The 24,327-nt window shown below is 40.1% G+C and overlaps 1 protein-coding gene across 1 annotated transcript in view; it reads left to right on the top strand.

Moving 5' to 3' along the window:
* LOC111571194 (serine/threonine-protein kinase MARK1-like) overlaps window positions 1-24,327 on the top strand; it is a 34,463-nt gene that overhangs the window by 3,534 nt on the left and 6,602 nt on the right. The window contains exons 2-12 of the mRNA XM_023274277.3: window positions 7,028-7,234; window positions 12,151-12,204; window positions 13,167-13,215; window positions 13,303-13,368; window positions 13,467-13,537; window positions 13,822-13,878; window positions 16,960-17,094; window positions 18,284-18,385; window positions 19,422-19,541; window positions 21,586-21,685; window positions 23,369-23,481. Of these exons, the coding sequence (XP_023130045.2) occupies window positions 7,028-7,234; window positions 12,151-12,204; window positions 13,167-13,215; window positions 13,303-13,368; window positions 13,467-13,537; window positions 13,822-13,878; window positions 16,960-17,094; window positions 18,284-18,385; window positions 19,422-19,541; window positions 21,586-21,685; window positions 23,369-23,481 (1,074 nt within the window). The remainder of the gene's footprint in view (window positions 1-7,027; window positions 7,235-12,150; window positions 12,205-13,166; window positions 13,216-13,302; window positions 13,369-13,466; window positions 13,538-13,821; window positions 13,879-16,959; window positions 17,095-18,283; window positions 18,386-19,421; window positions 19,542-21,585; window positions 21,686-23,368; window positions 23,482-24,327) is intronic.

Below are 24,327 nucleotides of genomic sequence, written 5' to 3'. Positions count from 1 at the left end.
CTCCTGCTGTCTGTTTACTATTGATTTTTCCCAGAATACACTGCTGGATGTGACATTAGGAGCACAGTGATCTTTATTAATCTTCTGGAAGTCACATTCAGAATCCTCAAATGATAGTTTCTAAAGACGACCACAGCAGTTGTCCTTCCTTCCTTCGATCATTGAGCTAGAAGCTCCGTCTGAACTGTAACTGGAAAATCAATCTAGTTTGGACAAAAAGCAGCAACCATAAACACATATTAGATGGTAACAAAGACGTACAAAATGACCACAAAGAAATAGAAAACAACTACAGATGCAAAATGACTATAAAGAGACGCAGTGTGACAACAAAGACTCACAAACTGACTCTATTGGCGCTTTTCCACCAGCACCTACTCGGCTCGACTTGACTCGCTTTAGGTGGTTTTCCATTACATTGAGTACCACCTCATCATGGGTGGAGTCGTCATAGCATGGCAGCCGGGCCACAGAGTTAGCGTTGATGGCTAACTAGCTAGCTTATTGTCTGTATAGGAGACTTTCAACATATACCTGTTTGTTTAAAGTGAGCTCGCCACCAATGGGATAAGTAATGTAAAAGTTTCTTGAAGTCACAAAACACATCACTCCCTGTCCAATCAGTGGCCTGCACTCTGTAGACATCACATTATCGGCTCCACTCAGCTCGCTGGGAACCCCGGCCCAGTAGGAACTAAAATAGTAGCTGGTACCAGGTACTAGGTCCTGATGGAAAACCTCACAAACCCAGTAGAGTCGAGCCGAGTAGATGCTGGTGGAAAAGCGTCACAAGACACCACATCTGTGATGTCGATGACACCACAAAGAGATGCAAAATGTCCACAAAGAGCTGTCAGGCATATGGGTTCTGTAAAGCGTCTTGAGACAATTTGACTGTAATTGGCACTATATAAATAAATAAAATTGAATTGAGTTGAATTGAATTGAATTGAATTGAATTTACCTGATTCTGCACAGTGCATATACCTGAAATTCATAAAAACGGTAAAGACAAAATGCAACAGACAGAACTGAGGGCATAAATGATTTGGTTTAAGAAGCGTGCGAAGAGAGAAAAGTGTCAGAAGAGTCATTAATACATAAAATCGGTGGTTTTTTTCTTTTCTTATTTTGAGGTTTGACTGGTTTAACAAAGCAAGTTCATCTGGAATCAGCCTCTACAGCTGATTATCTCTAGTTTTATGGAAACAGGGATTATTTGTTCTTTACTGTTGTAGATATTTTCCAAGTTTGGTTAAAGTCTGACAGCCGGATGGTCCTCAGATAACGTTAAAGCAACCAGAAGAAGCCTTTCTACTAGTCTTGTGGCTGTTCCTCCTCTCTGTGGGGGCCACTGGGGGCCTCTATCTGTACTCAGGGGCCTGTTGTCTCCGTCCATGACCCCGATCGCCGTCCATCACAGCCGGAGTCTGAAGCTCTGCTCCCTGCAGCGCCGACACTCATTCTCCTCAGTGATGAATCACTCTGAGGTTTTAAATCAGCTGTTGGAGGCTTTCTCTGTCACTATGGCAACACGTGGGTTTACTACAGTGTTGACCAATTGGGAGTGGAAACCTCTCCGCCTCCTCCGCCCACTCGTTCCAGTAATGAGACATGCGATCCACCTCCCAACCAGACCCTGACCTCTGACCTCCTCACATCTTCTGGTGTCACACAGCACGGTCCAGACCAGCTTTAGTCATGGAGAGTCTGATGTTCTTTTAAAACCTGCTGCAGTAGATGACAGAATCCACAGTCTCAGAGCTAAAAACAAGGTTCTTAGAGATACATGGTTGTCACAGGACCTCATAAGTAAACTGTTGCTTTTAACTCCAAATAAAAGATGGATGGATGGATGGATGGATGGATGGACGGACAGATAGATGAGTTTGTGGTGAACCGGTGATTTTTCTGGCCTGATTAATATGTGAGAGTTTAGTGTTTCGTGGAGAGGGGCTGTATTGAATGTGAGGATGGATTCAGTGAGTGAGGAGTAAACCAGGGTTAAAATGCCTCTGCTGACATTAAAAGTCTTCATGTTCCTCGGCAGGTGAAGTCAGCCTGATTCACAAACGACAGGCTGGTGTCCATCTCTGTTCCCAGATATCAACCGTGGATACTGAGGGGTGTAAAAAGGGCTGTCAGAGATTTACCTCTTCCCCCACAGCACAAGGCACAGGTTCAGTCCTTGCAGAATCAATGCAGCAGATCTTCAGTGCACATTTGAATCATCCAACTTTTTTATCTGCACACTTGTAAAGACCCAGATGTTTCTGCAGTTTGAAATAAAATGGGTGTGAGTTAGCTATAATAGCTAACGGCATGTTGAGCTGTTGGTGGTAGAGCAGGTGGTCTAATGATGGTCGGGTTTGCTGGTTCCTCCATGTGCCCTCGTCCAACCTTCTAGATGTCCTCCTCATTCATCCTCTGGTCTCAGGTTGTTCACCTTCAAGGCAGACTGATGTTTTTCCACATTCTGAATGAATAAAAGCTGCTGGTGCGGAGTGAGAAGACATAGAATAATCTGCACAAACTCTGAACTGTATTTTGTAACTTTAAGCAAAAAAATCTCAGAAAGTTACAAGTTTTCTGAAAAAATCTTCTAAATGTAAGACTTCAGAACTCCAGGAGAATTTGATTTCAGCTTGTGTGGCATCATATAAACAATAAATGATCAGAAATGAAAGTGAAAGATGCTTCAAACTCTATTCTCACACTCTGCCATTAGTCAGATTCACCTTAAAACAGGCCTGATGAGGATTTCATCACCGTAAAATAAGATGTTAGAACTTCAGATTTCCTTTTTTTGCGGTGTGGATAACAGAGAACACTGCAGCACTTTGAATGAAGGTTTGTGACGACGGGAAGTTCTGGTTTTCACATCAGCTCTCTGTGGTTCCCCTTTCTAGTCACAGCCAAGAAAGAAAAACCAACCAATGAAAAGCCAACTACGTCTCCTGCAGCTCTAATCTGTAAACGGACTCATAAATAAAACTAAGTTCCTGTTATAAACTGCTACTCTGTTCTTCTCCAGCAGGAACTCGTCGTATTTAGACAGCGGTTAGTTCATGAACAAAGACAAGACAAAACAATTTGTGATGAAATCTGCAGAGAATTACAGAATTAGGATGAATAAGTCTACAACAAGTGCTAAACCGTTCTGTTAATACGGAGAAGTTGGTGGGCTTTATTTCCAGATTGTTGCATCCTAAAATGCCTGAATTTGCTGCAGCTTTTCTAAAAAATTGATATGTTTTAAGCGTATTTGTTGCAATGAAATTGCGGGAGACACTGACAACTGCTAAAAAATTGCATTTCTTTCAGCTTCTATAACATGTTTCAACATTTTAATTGACAACATTTATTCCTAAACTGATTCTTTGACAGGCTCCAACCCATTTCCACAAGCTGGAACACCACGGTGGGAAATTAGCAGCAGCCAGATACTGGTTAACAGGAAGTGGATGGTAGATTTAAGGCACTAAATGATCATTTACTATTGAATGAATCATATTTGGACGTTTCAGCCATTCTCCTAACATGTTTTGCGGTAGAAAAGTGTTTGTCAATCGATGATTTTCATTTGTATTTCACCACAATATTTCACGGGTGTAAAACAGTTTAGCTCCGCTTTGGTGAAGAACATCAGGGAATTGTTTTTCACGGTCTTTAGTAGTAATTTTTGTTGGTTAATGAGAGACATTAGAATGGGACATGTCTGCATCTTCAAACTAGAAACAAGAAAGTGAATTCAGTGACGTGTGTTACGTTTGTGCTGGGGACTGCTATGATTGGTAGAACTCACAGGAGGTGGGCCGAGATTGTGGAAAAGTTGCGGTGATTGGACAAAATTGCAGAAGTCACGGAGATTAGTTGAATTTGTGTTAATTGCTGTGATCGCAACAGCGCAAATTCATGAAGGGACTGAATTATATAGATGTTTTGTGGACCCGCCCCTCCACCCCGGCCTCCTCCCTAGCCTGTGGCCACTAGAGGGCTCTGTCACTGGGAAGTTTGACTAAGTGGCTTCCAACAACAAATTACCAGGTTTGGTCTTCACAGTCCAGTACAAAGAAAGTGTCTGAGAGCTGCTGTTACACCTCCTTCCCCTTCTTCTTCTTCTTCTTCGTCTTCTTCTACTTCTTCTTCTTCTTCTTCTGCTTCTTCTTCTTCTTCTTTGCCTTCTTCGTCCTTTTCTTCATCATCTACTTCTTCTTCTTCATCTTCTTGGTCTTTGTCATCTTCTTCGTCTTCATCTTCTTCTTCGTCTTCTTCATCTTCCTCTTCCTCTTCTTCTTCCTCTTCTTCTTCTTAGTCTTCTTCCTCTTCTTTTTCTTCTTCATCTTCTTCGTCTTCTTCTTTGTCTTCTTAGTCTTCGTCTTCTTCCTCTTCTTTTTCTTCAGCTTCTTCGTCTTCTTCTTTGTCTTCGTCTTCTTCGTCTTCTTCTTCCTCCTCTTCTTCTTTGTCTTCGTCTGCTTCGTCTTCTTTTCTTCTTCATCTTCCTCTTCTTCGTCTTCTTCTTCTTCCTCTTCTTCGTCTTCTTCTTCTCTTCTTCGTCTTCTTCTTCTTCCTCTTCTTCGTCTTCTTCTTCCTCCTCTTCTTCTTTGTCTTGGTCTGCTTCGTCTTTTTTGTCTTCTTCTTCGTCTTCATCTTCTTCTTCTCCTTCATCTTCTTCTTCTTCTCCTTCATCTTCTTCGTCTTCTCCTTCATCTTCTTATTCGTCTTCTTCTTCCATTTCTTCTTTGTCATCTTTTTCGTCTTCTTCTTCTTTGTCTTCTTCGTCTTTGTCCTCTATGTCTTCTTTGTCTTTTTCTTTGTCTTCTTTTTCATCTTCTTCCTCTTCTCCTTCATGTTCTTCTTCATCTTCTTCTTCTTTGTCTTCTTCATCTTCGTCTTCTTCCTCCTTTTCTTCTTTGTCTTCGTCTGCTTCGTCTTCTTTGTCTTCTTTGTCTTCCTCTTCTTCCTCCTCTTCTTCTTCTCCTTCATCTTCTTCATCTTCTTCTTCTTCCACTTCTTCTTCATCTTCTTTTTCTTCGTCTTCTTCTTCTTCCTCTTCTCCTTCATCTTTGTTGTCTTCCTCGTCTTCTTTGTCTTCTCCTTCATCTTCTTCTTCGTCTTAGTCATCTTCTTCGTCTTTGTCTTCTTTGTCTTCTTCTTTGTCTTCTTCGTCTTCTTTGTCTTCATCTTCTTCCTCTTCTTCTTTCTCCTCTTCTTTTTCGTCTTCGTCTGCTTCGTCTTCTTTGTCTTCTTCTTCTTCTTCTTCGTCTTCTTCTTCCTCCTCTTCTACTTCTTCTCCTTCATCTTCTTCGTCTTCTCCTTCATCTTCTTCTTCGTCTTCTTCTTCCACTTCTTCTTCTTCTTCTTTTTCTTCATCTTCTTCTTTGTCTTCTTCCTCTTCTCCTTCCACTTCTTCATCTTCCTCTTCATCTTCTTCGTCTTCTTCTTCATCTTCTTTGTCTTCTTCCTCTTCTCCTTCATCTTCTTCTTCGTCTTCTTCTTCCACTTCTTCTTCTTCTTCTTTTTCTTCATCTTCTTCTTTGTCTTCTTCCTCTTCTCCTTCCTCTTCTTCGTCTTCCGCTTCATCTTCTTCGTCTTCTTCTTCATCTTCTTTGTCTTCTTCCTCTTCTCCTTCATCTTCTTCTTCATCTTCTTCGTCATCTTCGTCATCTTTGTCTTCTCCTTCGTCTCTGTCTTCTTTGTCTTCATCTTCGTCTTCCTCTTCTTCATCTTCGTCTTCATCTTCTTCTTCCTCTTCGTCTTGTTCTTCTTCCTCTTCTTCATCTTCTTCTTCGTCTTCTTCTTCTCCCTCGTCTGTCTTCATCTTCTTCTTCTTCTTTCTCTTCTTTGACTTCTTCTTCTTCTTCGTCTTCTTCACTCACAAAGCCCCAGATCTGTTTGTTGAAAATCTAAATCCTCTCGGTGAATGTGGCTGTAACTGTCAGTCCTTCAGTCGGTGTTGGGTGTCGGTGCTGCTGTAGTGTAACAGTAGAAGTGTTTGTCTCCTCCAGCTGGTTCAGATGCTGTCAGACTGGTTTCCATCAGCTCCAGTTCCTCTGACAGCCGCCGGCCAGCAGCAGATAATACTGTCTTATTATTCTGTATGAGCCAGAACACTTATGCGGGGATTTTCTGAACCTGAAGCTGTGGGGGGAGAGTAACTGTGCAACACATGAATCACTGTAAAAGCAGTTGTTTTTTTAATCTTGTGTTTTTTGTAGAAGCTTCTGTGAATGTACGAGCACACAGCAAACTTTACTTTACCAACCAATACTGCCTGATTCAAGTTTTTATGTGCCCAATGATCAGTAAAACAACTTTATTTTGAAAAAGGCACCATGTGAGCACAGTATGCATTAGGATAATACATTCCCAGAATCTATGGAATCACAGGAGTGCCATAATAAAAGATAAATCTGTTAAAAAATAAGTAAATAAATGTGTAATAAAGAGGAATACATTTTTAACAAAGCAATGGAAATATAAAGGTAAATTATGTCTTTGCTTTGTTTTTTCCTCTTGTTTGTTCCATTTTGCCTTTGCTTTTACTTAATGGACTGAGCTGTCAATCAAATGGCTTTGGGCGGGGCTTTCTATCCAGGGTGAGTAGTCAATACCTGATCATAGGATTCCTGCTTGGCACTAACTCCTAGACTATGGATCAGGTATTGACTACTCACCCTGGAGACGATACCTCCCGTCTACAGCAGGTCATTGCAGCTAAAGGGTGCTGGAGATACAGCCTTGTAGGGGAAAGAATCATTTTCCAACCTGCTTTTTGTAAAATAGCTGAAATTTTGGATGGATTATGAATTAAATCATGATTTTTGCTTTGGTATTATATTTCAATAAACTACCTGTTCACCTCTTATATATGATTTAGTCGCCTGCGGTTGTGATGTAGCTCATTTTGCCAAAATGTCAAAAATGTCAGGAAGGTTGAATCATTTTGCATGCGACTGTAGGTGTGACTTAGTTTAGGATCATCTAAATGCTCCTAATAAATCTGTTTTATATCTGCCTCTTTCAGAGTTCTAAATCTACAGATGGCCTCCCCGAGCCACCGGCACCGCCCACCAAATCTTCGAGCCGTCACAGCCTGCCACCGTGTCGCGGCTCAGTAACGACCATCACAGACGACCAGCCGCACGTCGGCAACTACCGCCTCCTCAAGACCATCGGGAAGGGCAACTTTGCCAAAGTGAAGCTGGCCAGACACACACTGACCGGCCGAGAGGTGAGAACATACAGCAGAGGGCAGCTTCACCTGTAGACAACACAGTACTGGATGTTCTGTAGCTCAGTGGTTTCAGACTGTGAGGAGCCTCCTCAGGGGAAGGAGGGTCAATAGAGGAGACGTTAATGAAAGGGACAGGTCATACAGGTGTGTCTTAAACAAGAGGAAGTTAGTTATTACAGTTTGTGAGATAGAACTGTTGTACTTATTTTAGATGTAATGAACTGTACATGAAAACATCATAGATCTAAGGAGTGGGAAGGAAGTTCCATCCTTTTTCCTGTAGACGATGTTGGGTGACTTCCAGCTGGAGCATTTCTGCAGCTTGAAATCCTTAATAACAATTGTATTACAAAATATTTGGCTTTTCAATAAAACATCAGATACAAGTTTGTGTAGATTACATCTTCTGCTTCCAAGTTGCATATTAAAAAGAAACATTGAATTACTTCAAGTTCTATCAAGTGAGCTGATACCTGCAGATGAGAGTTAGAGATTCCACCTAAAACACAAACTGTCTGTAAAGTAGTATTACCTGGGGATCTCTGGTAGTTTGTGAATTAACCCCACGTCTGACACACTTCGGGATAAGCGAAGTCTGTATTTTACTCAAATTTACAGACATTACAGCCCGGATATGATGTTAAATCTGTGTACATCGCAACATCCGCTGTTGTTAGGTTCATGGAAAGCTTGTGGTTTGGGGTAAAATGAGGACTAAAATGAGGGACTTCCGGGCTGCCGTGCTATGACGACTCCACCCACGATGAGGTGGTACTCAACTGGAATGGAAAACCACCTAAACCAAGTCGAGTGGAGTTGAGCCAAGTTGAGTCAAGTAGAATAGGTACTAGTGGAAAAGCACCTTTAGTATCTTGTGGAAGCTTAGCAGAAGAGAAATATTGCAGCACAATAATGATCCAAAGGACACTGCCAAAATCATACAAGAGTCTCTAAAGAGGAGAAAAGTGAATACGATGACCCGACCAAGTGTGTTGCCCAACTAAAAGAACTTTTGGAGCATTTTACAGAGAAGAGAACAGTAGAGCAATGGAAACTCCCCAACAACGAGCTGCTGGAAAGAAATTCTCTCCAGAAATTTGTGCAACACAGGAATCCTTCATGCCAAGGAGGATCGAGTCCACAGGCAAATATAAAGGTGGACTTGCAAAAAACAACCTTCAACTCTTGGTGGTGAGCCGTCGTTCGTTGAGGTTTCCATCTCCACAACGACCTGAACCGAGCCGAATCGAACCAAGTAGGTGCTAGTGGAAAAGCACCTTATGTCAAAGCAGCAACGTGGCTTAAGAACAGCGGGCAGTGTTGTGGGGACAACGGGCCATCAGGGCGTTTATATTAAACCTGTTGAAAGATATCCTTACCGCATGCTGCTACGCATGTCATCCATCTCTATATCCTCCCAGACTTCCCACCTCTTGTTGATCTGATTTTGCCGTTTCTGTGAATGGTCCATAGGCCTGTTGTGTATTGGCCTACTTGCAATACTTAATAATTTGCACCTAAAATGCCGTCAATAATTTCCACCGCAGCCTCCATAATTCAACCAGGAAAGAGGCAGAAAATAAAAAAGAGCAACTAAAATACCCCTCCATCACTGAGATGCAGATTAGCATGAGACGTGTTATCACAGGATGTCGGTGTTTGGAGAAATATGGTAGGTGAGTTGCAGTGGAATTTTTACTGTACAAATTACAGACATGGAGCATTCACATGGGATTAAGATCACATACATCCTCCACAATTATTACAAATCGCCATTGGTCCAAAGGTAACGCTAATCCCATACGAATAGGGCTTTGATTGAACTCAGCAGCTGTGGCGCCGTCTTTGAAACTACAACAACAAGTGTTTTATATTCACTACATTTCAATTTAACAACCTTAACCCCTGTCAGATATACACAGCTTTCAGGAAAGAACTGGAAATCTCAGCCAATATTGGTTCAAAAGCATCACAATTAGCTGGTTGTAGAACTCCTTCTCCATTTGTTCCAAACTGGACCTAATTAATGAGACTTTAATACAACTAAAGGAGCCGTTTGTTGCTTCATTTCTTCATCTTCTCACCGAGTGTCAGCGAGGATACGTTTGTTTGTAACTGTGATGTGATCAGCTGGATTCAGCAGCTTCAGCGTGAATTATTGATGCTGCAGATGTCAGCAGCTCAGAGCCGGTTGGTCAGGAGATCATATGGAGAGCATGTGTGACGTTTTCAGTCCCTGCACTTATTTTAAGATCCTTTCTCCAAGAGCAGACATTAGAGGAGCCCAATCAGCTGCTGAGTTTATGTCTGGAGAAGTCAGACTGTGGTTGGTCTGAAACAGGAGAAGAAGAAGGAAAAAGAGAAAGATAGAGGGGATATGAAGAGAAAGTAGGAAAAGCAGAAGGAATGAAGTAAAAGAGAAAGTAGAAGTACATGTTTTAGGACCCTAATGAGGATTAAGTGGTGGACATAATAGACGGATGGATGTTTTCAGACAATCATATCCTTGATCATTGATCAACCAACATGAACAACTCAGCCTCTGAAGATGTTCATCCAGGACCCATCTGGAATCATAACCTGAGATCAGTGAAGCAAGATAGAAGAAGAAAAAGATGAAGATGAAGAAGAAGACAAAGATGTTGAAGGAGAAGAAGAAGAAAACAAAGAAGACAAAGAAAAAGAAGACAAAAAAGATGAAGAAGTTGAAGATGACGATGAAGAAGACAATGAAGAAGAAGAAGACGGAGAAGATGACAAAGAAGAAGACAATGAAGAAGAAGCCAAAGAATACGAAAAAGAAGAAGACAAAGAAGAAGATAAAGAAGACAAAGAAAAAGATGAAGACAAAGAAGAGATCTGTAGAAAGAGAAAGAAGGAGAAACAGTAGAGAAAAGAAAGAATGATAACAGAAAGAAGATAAGAAAAAAATGAACAGCCAGCAGTGAAGAAGCTCAAAGCTGGGAGGAGGTTTCCTCTGGACTGATGGTTCCATTGGACCAGCTGAGCTCCTGTACCTAACGTCTCTCTGCTGCAGTCCATTTTAATCTCATTGATCAGCTTTAAAGTGCTTTTTGGGCCTAAGCCTGAATAAAACTCGAGCTTTCATCCTGCTGAAGCCTTCTGCTGACTCAGTTCTCTGTAAAACTCTTTTCCTTTGGTCTGCAGTCACTTATTGGTAGGAAGTGTTCTGCACGTTTCACTCACTTTTACATTGGTGGTGTTTTTCTCGTCTTGTTTTTTCCAGCCTGTGAACTGATACTTAATGCTTCAAGTAAAGATCAATATAAGAAAGCAACACACGTGGATATCAAGAGGAATATATCAGATAAAAGCAGTAAAATGTTTCTTAACAGCACTTTAATCGTTTAAGAAAGTGCAGTGTCTCACTTTTTATATCGTTTTGTTCAGTTATTGTGGTACCAGAAACTCACACAGCATGTCTGCGTGTTTTTATATGTTGTAAAAAAAAAAAAAAAGACGTCACAAAATAAGCAGTCAACACCACTGCTGAGTGTTTCCACCTTAACACTCCAGTCTACTAATGACTGAGCATCTAGCAGTCGTGAACCAAGAACTGTGCACCGTATCAAAAAGTGAAGTCAACTGCTTGAAAGTTGAACGTTTAGCAGGACAGTGATGCACACTAACAGCAGAAACACCTGGATCATGGAACGGGTTAGTCAAAGCCCAGGTCTGAGTCCTCCTCAAACATCTAGTACCTGAAGGAACAGCAGGAGTAGTGGTCAAACATTTGGTGTACAATTACACAAAACACCCGCAAGAAATTATCTCTGTTAAAACAGGCCGTGCTAGTTCCTTCTGACACCAGTGATGGATTAGCTTTTCCACAGAGAAGTATTTTAGTTGAATAAATGATGAAAAAAGCATATTTACTTGGTGATGTTGTTTATCAACTTCATTTCTAGGCACCGTATCAACAAGGGTCTAGTATTTGTTTGTCCAAATATGTCCACAGAGCTTCTGTTTTCCATAGTATTTGGGTCATTCCAGAATTAGAGGACATTTGGGCTTCAAAATTTTTGAATAATAAACCTTCTCTTTTCCAGTTTTCTGCTCCATACTGATCAATTATAGGTAACAAACTATCGAAGGCTTGATTGGCTCAGCTTCCACATCAATGGTAGCACTTTTATTCCATGTTTTATGTGTTGTTTGCTAACCCTACTCTAATCACAGTAACAGGGTTGCTAATCCATGCTGATGTGATCTTTTTCTCGGCAGTAGAAGCTAGATATTTAGCTAGCTGTTACTGCTGACCAAGAGGACAAACTGACTGATGGAAAACAGTCCAAAGAATTAGTCTGATCCTGATAATATGACATAGCATGAGACATTCAATCAAGAAAGATTTAAAAAATGGAAGAAAGGACATAGCTTTGATCTACCTATTCTTTAGGAAAACTGTTGGATGATGGAAACAACAAAAACAACACACAAAACGATAAAACATAGACACAAAACAACAAAAACAAGACAAAAACAACAAAAACAAGACACAAAACGACAAAAACAGTACAAAACGACAAAAACAAGACACAAAATGACAAAAACGAGACACAAAATGACAAAAACAAGACACAAAACGACAAAAACAAGCCATAAAACAACAAAAACGTCATCAACAGGTTATGCTAACATGTGGGACACATGTTCCATGAATAAAATTTACTATTTAGAATATTATGTTGATTAAAAAATTTTTCCCACAATTACAAGAGACATCAATGTGTGGTGTAAAATGTCCTCCAGTCCTGTAATGACCCAAATGTTTATTTTATTTTTAGCTGTATTACAGTGAGAAGCGGGAGTTGTGGTGATGCTAAAGAAGCTAGCTAAGTGTTAGTGCCACAGATGAGCTCATAGATCTTATATTTTGTCTCTTCTTGCAGGTTGCCATCAAGATCATTGACAAGACTCAGCTGAACCCCACCAGCCTGCAGAAGGTATGCTCTCACCTCAATCCAATATCTGGTTACCTTTTGAATTTACTTAGAGATTTGTGGGCTGCATCGATGGGAAAATCCTGTCCTTTGTTGTTCGATGTTTCTCCATCCACCGATGCAATGCTTAAGATTAGAAGAAACCCTGAAATAAGAAAAAGCTGTTGTGTTTAGCAGAGGCAGATGAGTTGGTGTATCATTTAATATCGTTATCACATCACATCTTTGCTGTCTTCATCAGATGTCTGAGACAGATATTAGTTAGTGTTCAGATCATACTTTGGGGACAACAAACTGCAGAGTATCCATAGATGGGAGATTGTGACTTCCATGTTTCCTTGTTAAAAGACAAGACAAAAAGGAAGGAACAATACCCAGAATGGTTCTGTAAATAACCACCAATGACTGAGATGTCGGCACTTAGAGATGTCCAGTTAACTTTAGAATAGAGCTCACAGTGGTGAGTAAGGAGACCATATCTGATACTGAATCTCAGCGCCCCATGATACACACTATCCAACATGCTAATACAATTAGCAGCAGCCTTCATATACAACACATCTCCATAGACAAAAACTGGGAAAAAGAAAAGCCAGACTTGTTTCTGTAATAAAATCCTAAGAAGAGTTTCAGTTTTTACCATATACCGAATGTGGTCCTGAAAAGACAAATCAATTAAAAATCCTAGATGTTTTCTTCTTTTGAATTAGTAAAGAACATACAATTATTTTAGTCTGCATTTTAAAGAAGCTGCAGATGACAAAGTTGTTCCTGGACTCTATCAAACAGAAGCTGTAGATCCTGAAAGGTCTCAGCAGGAGTGGGTTCTGCTCAGTAAAGGACGGTGTCATCAGTGTAGAAACGAACAGTTGAGTTTGGATACTGTTAGTTTGGCTCTGTCCAAAGCTAAACTGTCATTCAACATGTTAGAAGTTCAGCTTCACCGACTCAGGTTGTCTCCTCAGCTCTTCAGAGAAGTCAGTGTGATGAAGATCCTCAAACACCCAAACATCGGTGAGTCGCCTCCTCCTCATCTGCTCTCCTTTATCCAGAACTTTACACAGAAATCGTCCCCTCTGTATCTCTGCTGTATGTTTTCAGTGAAGCTGTTTGAGGTGATTGAAACGGAGAAGACTCTGTACCTGGTGATGGAGTATGCCAGCGGAGGTAAGAGGGGGAGGAGCTTCTGAATGACATCATACAGAGGTCTAGCTTTCCAGCCAGGGGTGTGTGTGATGAGCTCACCTTGACTGTCTGTGTCTCAGGTGAAGTCTTCGACTACCTGGTAGCTCACGGACGAATGAAGGAGAAGGAGGCCAGAGCTAAGTTCCGCCAGGTGAGTCCAGTATCTAAGTCTCATAGTCCACTCTGGAGTGGTTTTAGGGTGGATTAAGGAAGTTCCTGTCATCTAATAAAGTCTGCCAATGACATTTGTGACCCAGAGTCTCCCATAAGAACATCTGTCCTCTGGTGCCACCCTCAGGACACACTTGAAATGACACTTTTTTTGTATATTAGAGCTTCAGGTGCTGCTCAGGTGGCTGCAGAACTCCTGCATTCAATGACAGCTGCTTTGTAACGGTTCTTGTTGTTCTTCTTCTGTATGTGTGTTTGTGTCAGATTGTATCAGCGGTGGAGTACTGTCACCAGAAGAGGATTGTTCACAGAGACCTCAAGGTACAACAGAAACGTCACACTGTCTGAAATAAATTCCTCTCTCTCTCTTTTGGCGCTTTTCCCTTAGCACCTATTTGACTCGACTCGGTTTAGGTGGTTTTCCATTATACTGAGTACCACCTCATCGTGGGTGGAGTCGTCATAGCACGGCGGTCCGGCCATGGAGTTAGCGTTGATGGCTAACTAGCTAGCTTATTGTTGCATACAGGAGACAATGACGTTACTTTCAAAATATACTTGTTTGTTTAAAGTGGGATAAGTAATGTAAAAGTTTGTTGAAGTCACAAAACACTCACCGGTTTTGGTGAAGGAGTCGCTCTGGTGTGTCGTCACTCCCTGTCCAATCAGTGTCCTGCACTCTGGAGACGTCACATTATCGGCTCCACTCAGCTCGCTGGGAACCCCGGCCCAGTAGGAACTAGAATAGTAGCTGGTACCAGGAACTACGTCCTGATGGAAAACCTCACAAACCCAGTAGAGTCGAGCCGAGTAGGTGCTGGTGGAAAAGTGCCATAACCCTCCTGTTGTCTTCATTTACGGGCACCAAAAATATTGTTTATTTGTCTGAAAAAAATCCCAAAATTTGCAAAAAAAAAATTACTCAAATTTCTGAAAATTTGCAAAACCTTCAGGAAGAAAATTCCAATAATTCCTTAAAAATTTCCCTTAAAGTTTTATTTTTTAAAAAATCCACCAAATTTGGCAAGAAAGTTTTTGGAATTTTTTTTAAAAAATGAGTAAAAATCTTCCAAAAAAGTCCTAAAAATATCTTAAGTGATCCCATATATATATCAGTAAAACTTCTAATATTTTCTTTAAGAAAATTCACATAAAAAAATTTTTTTGTGAATGTTCTTGAGAAACATTTTTAACATTTCTTTTTTTCCACCAAAAAATGTTCCCAAAAATGTTGAAAATGTGGACATCAGACGTTTCACTGTGAATTTTTTTTTTTTTTCCACATTTTCAAACTTTAAATGGGTTAATTTTGACCTGCAGGGCAACACGAGGGTTAAATGGTTGCAAGATAAAAATAAAATGAGCTGATTTATATAAAAGTTTTGATGAGTTGCGTTGACATAATGTTGGCAATTATACCAACTTCATATTGTGTGTCATTTAAACCAAAAAAAAAAAATCAGCATTGTTTGATTAAAACTAAATTCAAATTGTTGTAAATTGATAGCTTTATGTTTTTTCTCCAACTTGAGTTCTTTCAAAACTTAAACTGAATCTGACATGGAGAGGTGGAATACCATACCCTTTTTAGATCTATATTCTCAGATTGACTCTATTAGAATGAACATCCTTCCTCAATGCTATATTTGTTCCAATGTTTGCCATTTTCTATACCTCAAAAACAATTTGTAGAATGGGACAAAACTCTGTCAAGGTTTCTATGGAAAGGTAAAAAACCCAGTGTAAAGTTTAAAACCTTACAAATAAAGAAGGAAAGGGGTGGTATAAGCCTCCCATGCCTACGAAAATACTATTATGCTGCCCAGTTGAGGCCCCTGGTGTGTATGTGCTCTCCAGTTTACACAGCAGGGTGGAAAGACATAGAAGAGGCAATAATTCAAGGGATGCCACTTAAAGCTCTCATAGCTCATACAAAACTGCAGTCTAAAATCTGCCTCCCAACTGAGTGCATACTACATACAACAATAACAACCTGGAATGAAGTAAATAAACTGTATGGCTTAGAAGAGGAATCTAAAATTCTACGATGGTGTGCATATTACTCAGAATTTTCTCCCATCAAATATGATGAGAGATTCAAAACACAGATTTCCAAAGGATTAACCAACTACAATTCATTTGTCCACAAGGGGGATTTCCAAACATTTGACAACCTGAAGCAAAAGCACGGGTTGGGCTCTGAGGATCTTTTCAGATACTTACAGGTCAGGCACTATTTCAACCAGAACATTAAAATACCTTCAACTGATCAAGGGCTTATTCAAACATTTATGTCACTAACAATCAGCGTTTCCCTCCAAAATTATCTCTAAGTTATACAACAACATGCTGCAGGGTCAGGGGGAGAACACAGATTATGTGAAAGAAAAATGGGAAAGAGAAGGGAGCTTTAAGATAACTGAGGAGGACTGGGAGCACATCTGTGAAATCCAGTGGGTCTCAACTGGCTCCAATATCTGCCGTGAATTTTGCTGGAAAAATATTGTGCGTTTTTTTCATTACACCAGCTCAAAAAAGATACAGAGGAACTGGAGATGCATGCTGGAGATGTGGTACTGAAGGAGGAAGAACCATTTTCATGTTTTTTGGAGTTGTCAAATCATTCAAGAGGGTTGGATTGGAATTCATCAGCATGTAGAGAATGTGTTCCCAATTGTTTTCCCCTTTTTATTTGAAACTACGTATCTTGGTAACATAACACTGGATGGCCTTGACAATGGAGACAAAAAAAGTGCTTTATATTCTTTTAGCAGCAAGCAAAAAGGCCATCACCAGAAGATGGCTCAAACCTGAGCAACCAAGAAACAAGGATTGGATCAACATTGTACAAGAAATCTACAAAATGGAAAAAGTGACTTTTCGACTAAAATTACTAATAGACTCATTTTACAAAATCTGGTCAAAATGGACAGAATATGTCAAGCCTATAAGATCCGACTTTATTAAAACTACCATGTAAATAACAAAGACTGCTACAAACGATGATGCTATGTGAAAAAAGATGATGCTGTGTGGAAATGGTGCCCCCACCCCAGTTGTTCCTGTTGTTTGTTCTGAGTTCTATTCCTGTATAAAATGTAAAAAACTCCTCAATAAAAAAGAAAATTTCAACAAAAAAACTGGTCATTTTAAATAACATGGATTGTAAAGGACAGAATAATTACCCAACTTTATATAGTTTGTTGGTTGCAGATAATTTCATTTTTTCACTTTTGTGAAAGCTATACACATCTGTACATTAGTGCAGGAAATATTTTATATAGATCATCTATGAAGCAGAATGAATTTACTTGGTTTGCTAGCTTCAGTGCTAAAGTGCTAAACATTTGCTGTTATTTTTATCGCTGCTGTTAAGAAGGAAGGTCTGTGTTTGTCTCTCAGGCGGAGAACCTTCTTCTGGACGCTGACATGAACATTAAAATAGCGGACTTCGGCTTCAGTAACGAGTTCACGTTGGGCAAGAAGTTGGACACTTTCTGTGGCTCTCCACCGTACGCTGCTCCTGAACTCTTCCAGGTGAGCAAAGCTCCTCCCACCACACCTGCACAACATCACCTGCTGAAAGTAGTTTCAGATCAGCGTGTTTGACCAGGCAGAATGCCACATCTTCTGTAGGATGCCACTTTTGTTCCAATGTGCCTTCATTATGTCACTTTCTAATGTATTTTTATGCAGATTTTTCTTAAATTCTAGACTCAGTTCACATATTTAGTATCTTTATAAAGAAGGGGGATAGGAGGGAATAAATAATGGGAATACTTTGTGAAAGACACACGAGAAGAAAACTCTAAAAGGAAGAAATTAGAGAAGGAAATGCGTGTGATCATATCAGGAGCGAGTCATTTTGTTTCTTAACCCTCATGTCGTCCTGCAGGTCAAAATTGACCCATTTTAAAGTCTGAAAATGTGGGAAAAAATCAATTTTCACAGTGAAGCTTCTGATGTCTACATTTTCAACATTTTTGGGAAATCTTTGAACATTTTTGGTGGAAAAAAAAATGTTAAAAATGTTTCTGAAGGACGAATTTCAAATTTTGCTGGATTTTGGTTGATTTTTATGTAAATGCTCTTAAAGAAAATATTACAAGTTTTACTGATATATATGTAATCACTTTAGATATTTTCAGGATTTTTTGGAAGATTTTTATTCATTTTTTGAAAATATTTGCAAGAATTTTCTTGCCAAAATTGGGGGATTTTTTTAAAAATAATACTTTTAAGGGCAACTTTTAAGGAATTATTGGAGTTTTCTTCCTGAAGGTTTTGCAAATTTTCAGAAATTTGGGGAATTTTTTTGCTGAATTTGGGGATTTTTTTCAGACAAGGAAACTATATTTTTTGGTGCCTGTAAATGAGGACAACAGGAGGGTTAAACAACATGGAAGAAGGTAAATTACTGCCATTGTAGCATTTTTGTTGTCTGAGAAGACGAAAGCCTTAATGAAGACTCAAATATGATCTGTTTTCAAGAGAAAATAGCCCAAAACAAGCAGTAAAACCACTCCTTAGCTCAAATGGCAATAAAATGTTGTTGTTGTTTCAGAAAGACAGCAGTGAAAGAAAGACACGTGAAAATGTCATATATACTAATTATTTACAACAAAACTTGCGAATTTAACTTCAGAAAATGTAGTGAAGATCAGGTTGAAGTCTGAACACGTGAGAGCAGTGGGCTGCTGGGTAATGTAGTTCTGTAACCCTGCAGGGAAAGAAGTACGACGGGCCGGAGGTGGACGTCTGGAGTCTGGGAGTGATTCTGTACACGCTGGTCAGCGGCTCACTGCCCTTCGACGGACAAAACCTCAAGGTTGGACCATCAGGGCCGAAACAATAGAAACACCTCTCAGTAATGTACAGTTTAATTAAACAGCACCAAAAACTACAGTTTCAGGAGACTTAAGGTTCAACAAAAAGGTTCACAGGAACTCAGACAGCTAGGACTAGCTAACCCTAACCCTATTTGTGGACTTCTGAGGGTCTTTGTGGAGAACTTCATCCATCAGCTGTTCCTCTTTGTCAGGAAAATTCTTCTTCAAGTTAACGTTCAGAGTCGTCATAGTTGGATTATGGTCATTTTGTCGTTTCTTGATATAGAATTTCATTACTTTTAAACCGACAACTGAATAAGGACAGTATGATAGCGGGTGCCTGTATAGCTCAACAGGTTAAGCGGTGACCCATGTCACCTGATCCCTGACGCAGTGGCTCGGGTTCGATTCCCACTCATAGCCCTTTATTGCATGTCTTCTCTCCTTTCCTGTCTGTCTCCACTGTACCTATCAATAAAGCTGAAAATGGCAAAAAAAAGTAACTTTAAAAAAAAAGGGGGAAAGTGTGGTAGCAAGGTGGAAGGCCATGCTTTCCTTAGTCAGTTGTCGGTTTAAAAGTAACGAAATTCTGTACTCAGAGTCGTCTCTCAAGTCAAAGCAAAGTTTTGATTGCAGCAAGGAGTCGACATGAACAGAACATAATCTGGACAAGTGACCGATGAAGGCGAGAAACGGCGTAGCTTTTATACAGAAACATCAGCATGAGTTATGTGTTATCTGTAGTTCACTGCTGGTTAGACCTTGGTTCCTCTTTACAGCTCTTAATGGAAAATTACTGAGCACAGCTTCATATGGGTTATACACCACACAGATATATAGTATTACAACAAATAGGAACATTTAATCATAAAATACAATCATATTCATAACACTCTTTTTCTTCAGGAGATCCCAGGAGCTAAACCTAGATCAGGCCTTATTGGGGTTTCTGAAATCGAGATGTTTACATGTGCAAACTAAATATTTCAGAAAACTACGTACTTACGTAAACCCTGTCACTCTGTGCGTGTGCAGGAGCTGAGGGAGCGTGTTCTCAGAGGGAAGTACCGAATTCCCTTCTACATGTCGACTGACTGTGAGAACCTGCTGAAGAAGCTGCTGGTCCTCAACCCGGGGAAACGAGGCAGCCTGCAGGTAAAACCAGCGTCTCGACCAGCGACCTGAACCATCCACAAGTACGACTGGTCTCACCAAAAAATACTAAATTTAGTTGACAAAATCAGCCCCTTCTGAAGCTGCTTCAGATGACAGAAGATGGCAAGAAAACACAATAGACAACAGTTAGTCCACCCAACATTTCCAGTATCGGTACCACTCAAGGTGACCAGTTCTTTTTGGTATTTTTAACTTGCTGTATGTCTCTAGTTTGCATTTTGATATGATAGCTGTTGCAGACTCACAGCTTAATAAATGTCATCACTGGTTTAATGGACATAATGAAAAGGTCTGAACCAAAACTCGAATTCCATGGGATTATTCCTCATTATGAAAAAGTAAGAAGTGCTACACATCATCATCTGCATTAATAATTTTACAACACAGAACAATACTACAGCAAACTTGAGTCTGAGAAAGATTTCGTTGCTATGGTAACAAGATTGTGACAAAAACAAGAAACAGAACGACAAAGCAAGACAGAAAACGATAAAAGCAAGTCTCAAGCAAGCATAAGTTATGGCAACTGGACTAACCTCGTGTGAGTTGAAAACGTTTCACCTCTCATCCAAGAGGCTTCTTCAGTTCTGAAAGCCTGGTGGGGAGTACCAGATATTTATCCACCAGGAGGGTGGTGGCAAAAACAAGTGGACAAAGACCCGAAACCAACAGACTCGTTAGGTGTTAATGTGAGTCGTTAGCCTTTGATGGGCGGTCATTACCCCTCCCAGCCCTCTAGGAGGGTGGTTGGGGGTCACCTGACTGCAGGTGGGAAAGATGGCTGCACCTCCTTCTCTTTCCCACCTGCAGTCAGGTGACCCCCAACCACCCTCCTGGTGGATAAATATCTGGTACTCCCCACCAGGCTTTCAGAACTGAAGAAGCCTCTTGGATGAGAGGTGAAACGTTTTCGACTCACACGAGGTTAGTCCAGTTGCCATAACTTATGCTTGCTTGAGACTTATGACCTGGATGACTGAGAACATCCACAGATTTTTTGATAAAAGCAAGACACAAAACGACTAACACAAAACGTCAAAAACAAGACACAAAATGACAAACAAGACACAAAACGACAACAAGACACAAAATTACAAAAACAAGACGCAAAACAACAAAAACAAAATGACAAAAACAAGGCACAAAATGACAACAAGACACAAAATTACAAAAACGACGCAAAACGACAAGAACAAAATGACAAAAGCAAGACACAAAATGACAAAAATAAGACACAAAACGACAACAACACACAAAATTACAAAAACAAGACGCAAAATGACAAAAACAAAATGACAAAAACAAGACACAAAATTACAAAAACAAGATGCAAAATTACAAAGCACAATACAAAATGACAAAGCAAGATACAAAATGACAAAAGCAAGACACAAAATTACAAAAACAAGACACAAAATTACAAAGCAAGACACAAAATAACAAAAAAGACTCAAATTGACCAAAAAAATAAGCATGAAAAGAAAGTACAGACAAACAAGAAATGCATTTATTTGGGTCTGATGTTTAATTATTAGAATATATTAGCTGTTCTCTCAGTTTTATTTGATTATTGACTCATATTAGATGTGATCTCTGCAGATGGTGAGATTTAAATGAACTGCACAATAACGCGGTTATGGTGAATGTGACCGTTTCACTAATAAGTGATAAAGCTGCCAGTGTAGAAAGGCTCTCACATCCTGATGTACTTAAATTAACCCAATGTACATTTTAGTACCACTTAGGTTTGGTCTCCTGACGTGGTTCCAATATCTGGTCTGGTCCATGGACTAAGTGATGCAGCTTTGATAAAGAAAAGTTGTTTCTGTTAGGTACATTTGGTTCCTTCCCACCGTCGCATGCTCATAGAGAATCCAAAGGCGAACATATTTAAGGTCTTCACCCCTCTATGTGAAGTGCTATGAGATAATATCTGTTGTGTATCAGGACTATGTACATAACAGTGAATTGAGCTCAACTGAAATGAAACAGCTTTACTCATTCCTCTTTGTCTGTTTCTCAGCAAATCATGAAAGATCGATGGATGAACGTCGGCTATGAGCAAGAGGAGCTGAAACCATACACCGAACCAGAACCAGACCTCAACGACCTCAAACGCATCGGTCAGACGCACACAAAGCTTACATTTCCACGATTCATTTGGCAAAGGCTGAAAAATCTGTTGAATTCTTTTGGATATTTATTTACAAAAATAGAATCAACATGTTTTCAAAGTATCCAGAGGTGTTAACAATAGTGGAAAAAACTGAAATCTCTACATGCTATAGACCAGGGGTGTCCAACTCATTCTAGTTCAGGTTCCACATTCAGCCCAGTTAGATCTCCAGTGGACCGGACCAGTTCTACTATATGATCAAAACCACAAAAGTCAGACAAAAAAGACAAACAACAACAAAAACAAAACAAAATATTGCAAAAATGAGACACAAAACGTCAAAAAAATGAGACAAACGACACGAAATGAAACAAAAAAGAGACAAAAAATTAGACAAACAAGTTACAAAGCAACAAAAGAAATGGATAAATGACAAAAACGAGACAAAAAAACACAAAATAACACGCAAAACAACGGATAAAGCAAAACACAAAATGACAAAAATAACACAAAAACCACAAGTGACACAAAAAGGAAACAAAACGACAAAAATGAGAAACAAGATGACAAAAACATGAGACGATCGACAAAAGTCAGACAAAAAACAACAAAAACAAGACAAAATATTACAAAAATGAGACACAAAGTGACAAAAACAAGACACTGAATGACAAAAAATTTGACAAACGGCACGAAACAAAACAAAAGAAGAGACGAGTTACAAAGCGACAAGAAAATGGATAAACGACAAAAACGAGACAAAAAACAAAACGACAAAAACAGCACACGAAACAACGAATACAACAAAACACAAAATGACAAAAATAAGACAAAAAGCGAGACAGGAAGGAAACAAAATGACAAAAACGAGGAACAAAACAACAAAAACAGATGAAAGTCAGACAAAAACAAGACAAAATTTTACAAAAATGAGACACAAAATGACAAAAGAACAATGAACAATGATCTAGTATTTTACTTTCTGATCAAAACAACTTGTCATGGTCTAGAAATGATTTTAAATTTATAGTTTTACTAATTTACAATCTGCAGTTAATGTCTTCTCTGGAATTTTTACACTTTGAGGGCCAGATTGGACCCTCTGGAGGACCGCTTTTGGCCCACGGGCCACATGTTGGACACCCCTGGTATAGATTTTTAACTTTATACATTTTTACCACTTCTACAAACTCTTTATCTCTAAGGTTTATTTTGTTGATCAAATTTCTCCGTGTAAACACAGCCTGCAGTTCAGCCAAATACTACAGCCGACTCACTCATGATGGCTGTGATAGTTTTTTCCTTTTGTATTTGTTGTTTATTTTTGGTAAATTTGTGAATCAGATGTTTAAATGAAGGGATTTTGACGAAATATCACGATTTGAAGCTTGGATTTGGGCCATCAAAGTGGTGAAAATGTAAAAATTCTCTCTGGTTTTAACATGGCTTTCAAACCCGCTGACAGGTTTCAGCACATATGGCAGCACAGACTCAGGACCATTGTTAGGTTTGGGGACCTTCATCCTGCACTGTCCTATAAGCAGCCAAACTTTTTCATGCATATCTGGGCTCCATAGATCTGAATGTGAAACCCCCTAGTTACTCGATAGTTAATGGAAAAATGTGTAACGACTACAACGGTAAACTATAAGGCATGTCTTTGTCTACTCTGTTCTTTCCGATTCATCAGAACTGATGGGCACGATGGGCTTTCCTCAGGACGAAGTCAGGAAGGCGCTGGACGGTCAGAAATACAACGAAATGACTGCAACCTATCTGCTGCTGGGGAGGAAAGCTGCTGAGGTTTGTTTTGTCTCTTTGGAATTTGAAATTTTGATGTTACTTTAAGCATTACCACACACCTAAATACTGCTACAGACATCAGACAAAAGCAATGAGATTCGTCAATGCCAGCAACCTCCCTCACTACCACCACAAAACTGCTCAGGAAGACCTGAAGAACATGACTGGAAGCCCAAGTTGTCCCGGCCTTCATTCTCCCCAGATCCCAGTCAGATCACACATCCAGCACATGCAAAGGCCTCACCCCAGAACCCACAGGATCCAAAGATCTTAGTGCCAGACCCCATGAGACACCCTTATGGCACTTTTCCACCAGCACCTACCCGGCTCCACTCTACTGGGTTTGTGAGGTTTTCCATCAGGACGTAGTACCTGGTACCAGGTACTGTTTTAGTTCCTACTGGGCCGGGGTTCCCAGCGAGCTGAGTGGAGCCGATAACGTGATGTCTACAGAGTGCAGGACACTGATTGGACAGGGAGTGATGACACACCAGACCTGTACCGTGGGCGAATGAAGACGTTTCTGTCTTTGGTGGCGGACCAAAGAATCCAGAGAGAGCTGGATGGAGAAAGTTTATCAGGAGGTCTCCACCCACGGATACAGCAGGACAATGAAGCAGTATTGGGAGAAGCTGACAAAGCTGCAAAGTGACTATTGGTCCATCAAGGACCACAACAGTCGGAGTGGGTCAAACCAGAGGTGTTGGAAGTGGTTTAGCCAAATGGACGCCATTTACGGCACCGACCGGTGAGCAATGGGAGGGAGAGTGGCCTCGACTCCACCGCTGGATTATTGGAGACCATGTTGGAGGACGGAGAGTATCTTGTGCTCAACTGGAATGGAAA

The sequence above is a fragment of the Amphiprion ocellaris genome, chromosome 4 (genome assembly GCF_022539595.1).
Source record: "Amphiprion ocellaris isolate individual 3 ecotype Okinawa chromosome 4, ASM2253959v1, whole genome shotgun sequence".
In the NCBI taxonomy this organism is placed as follows: domain Eukaryota; kingdom Metazoa; phylum Chordata; class Actinopteri; family Pomacentridae; genus Amphiprion; species Amphiprion ocellaris.
Note: the sequence above shows the minus strand (reverse complement) of the source record. Positions and strands in the feature narration are given on the sequence as shown.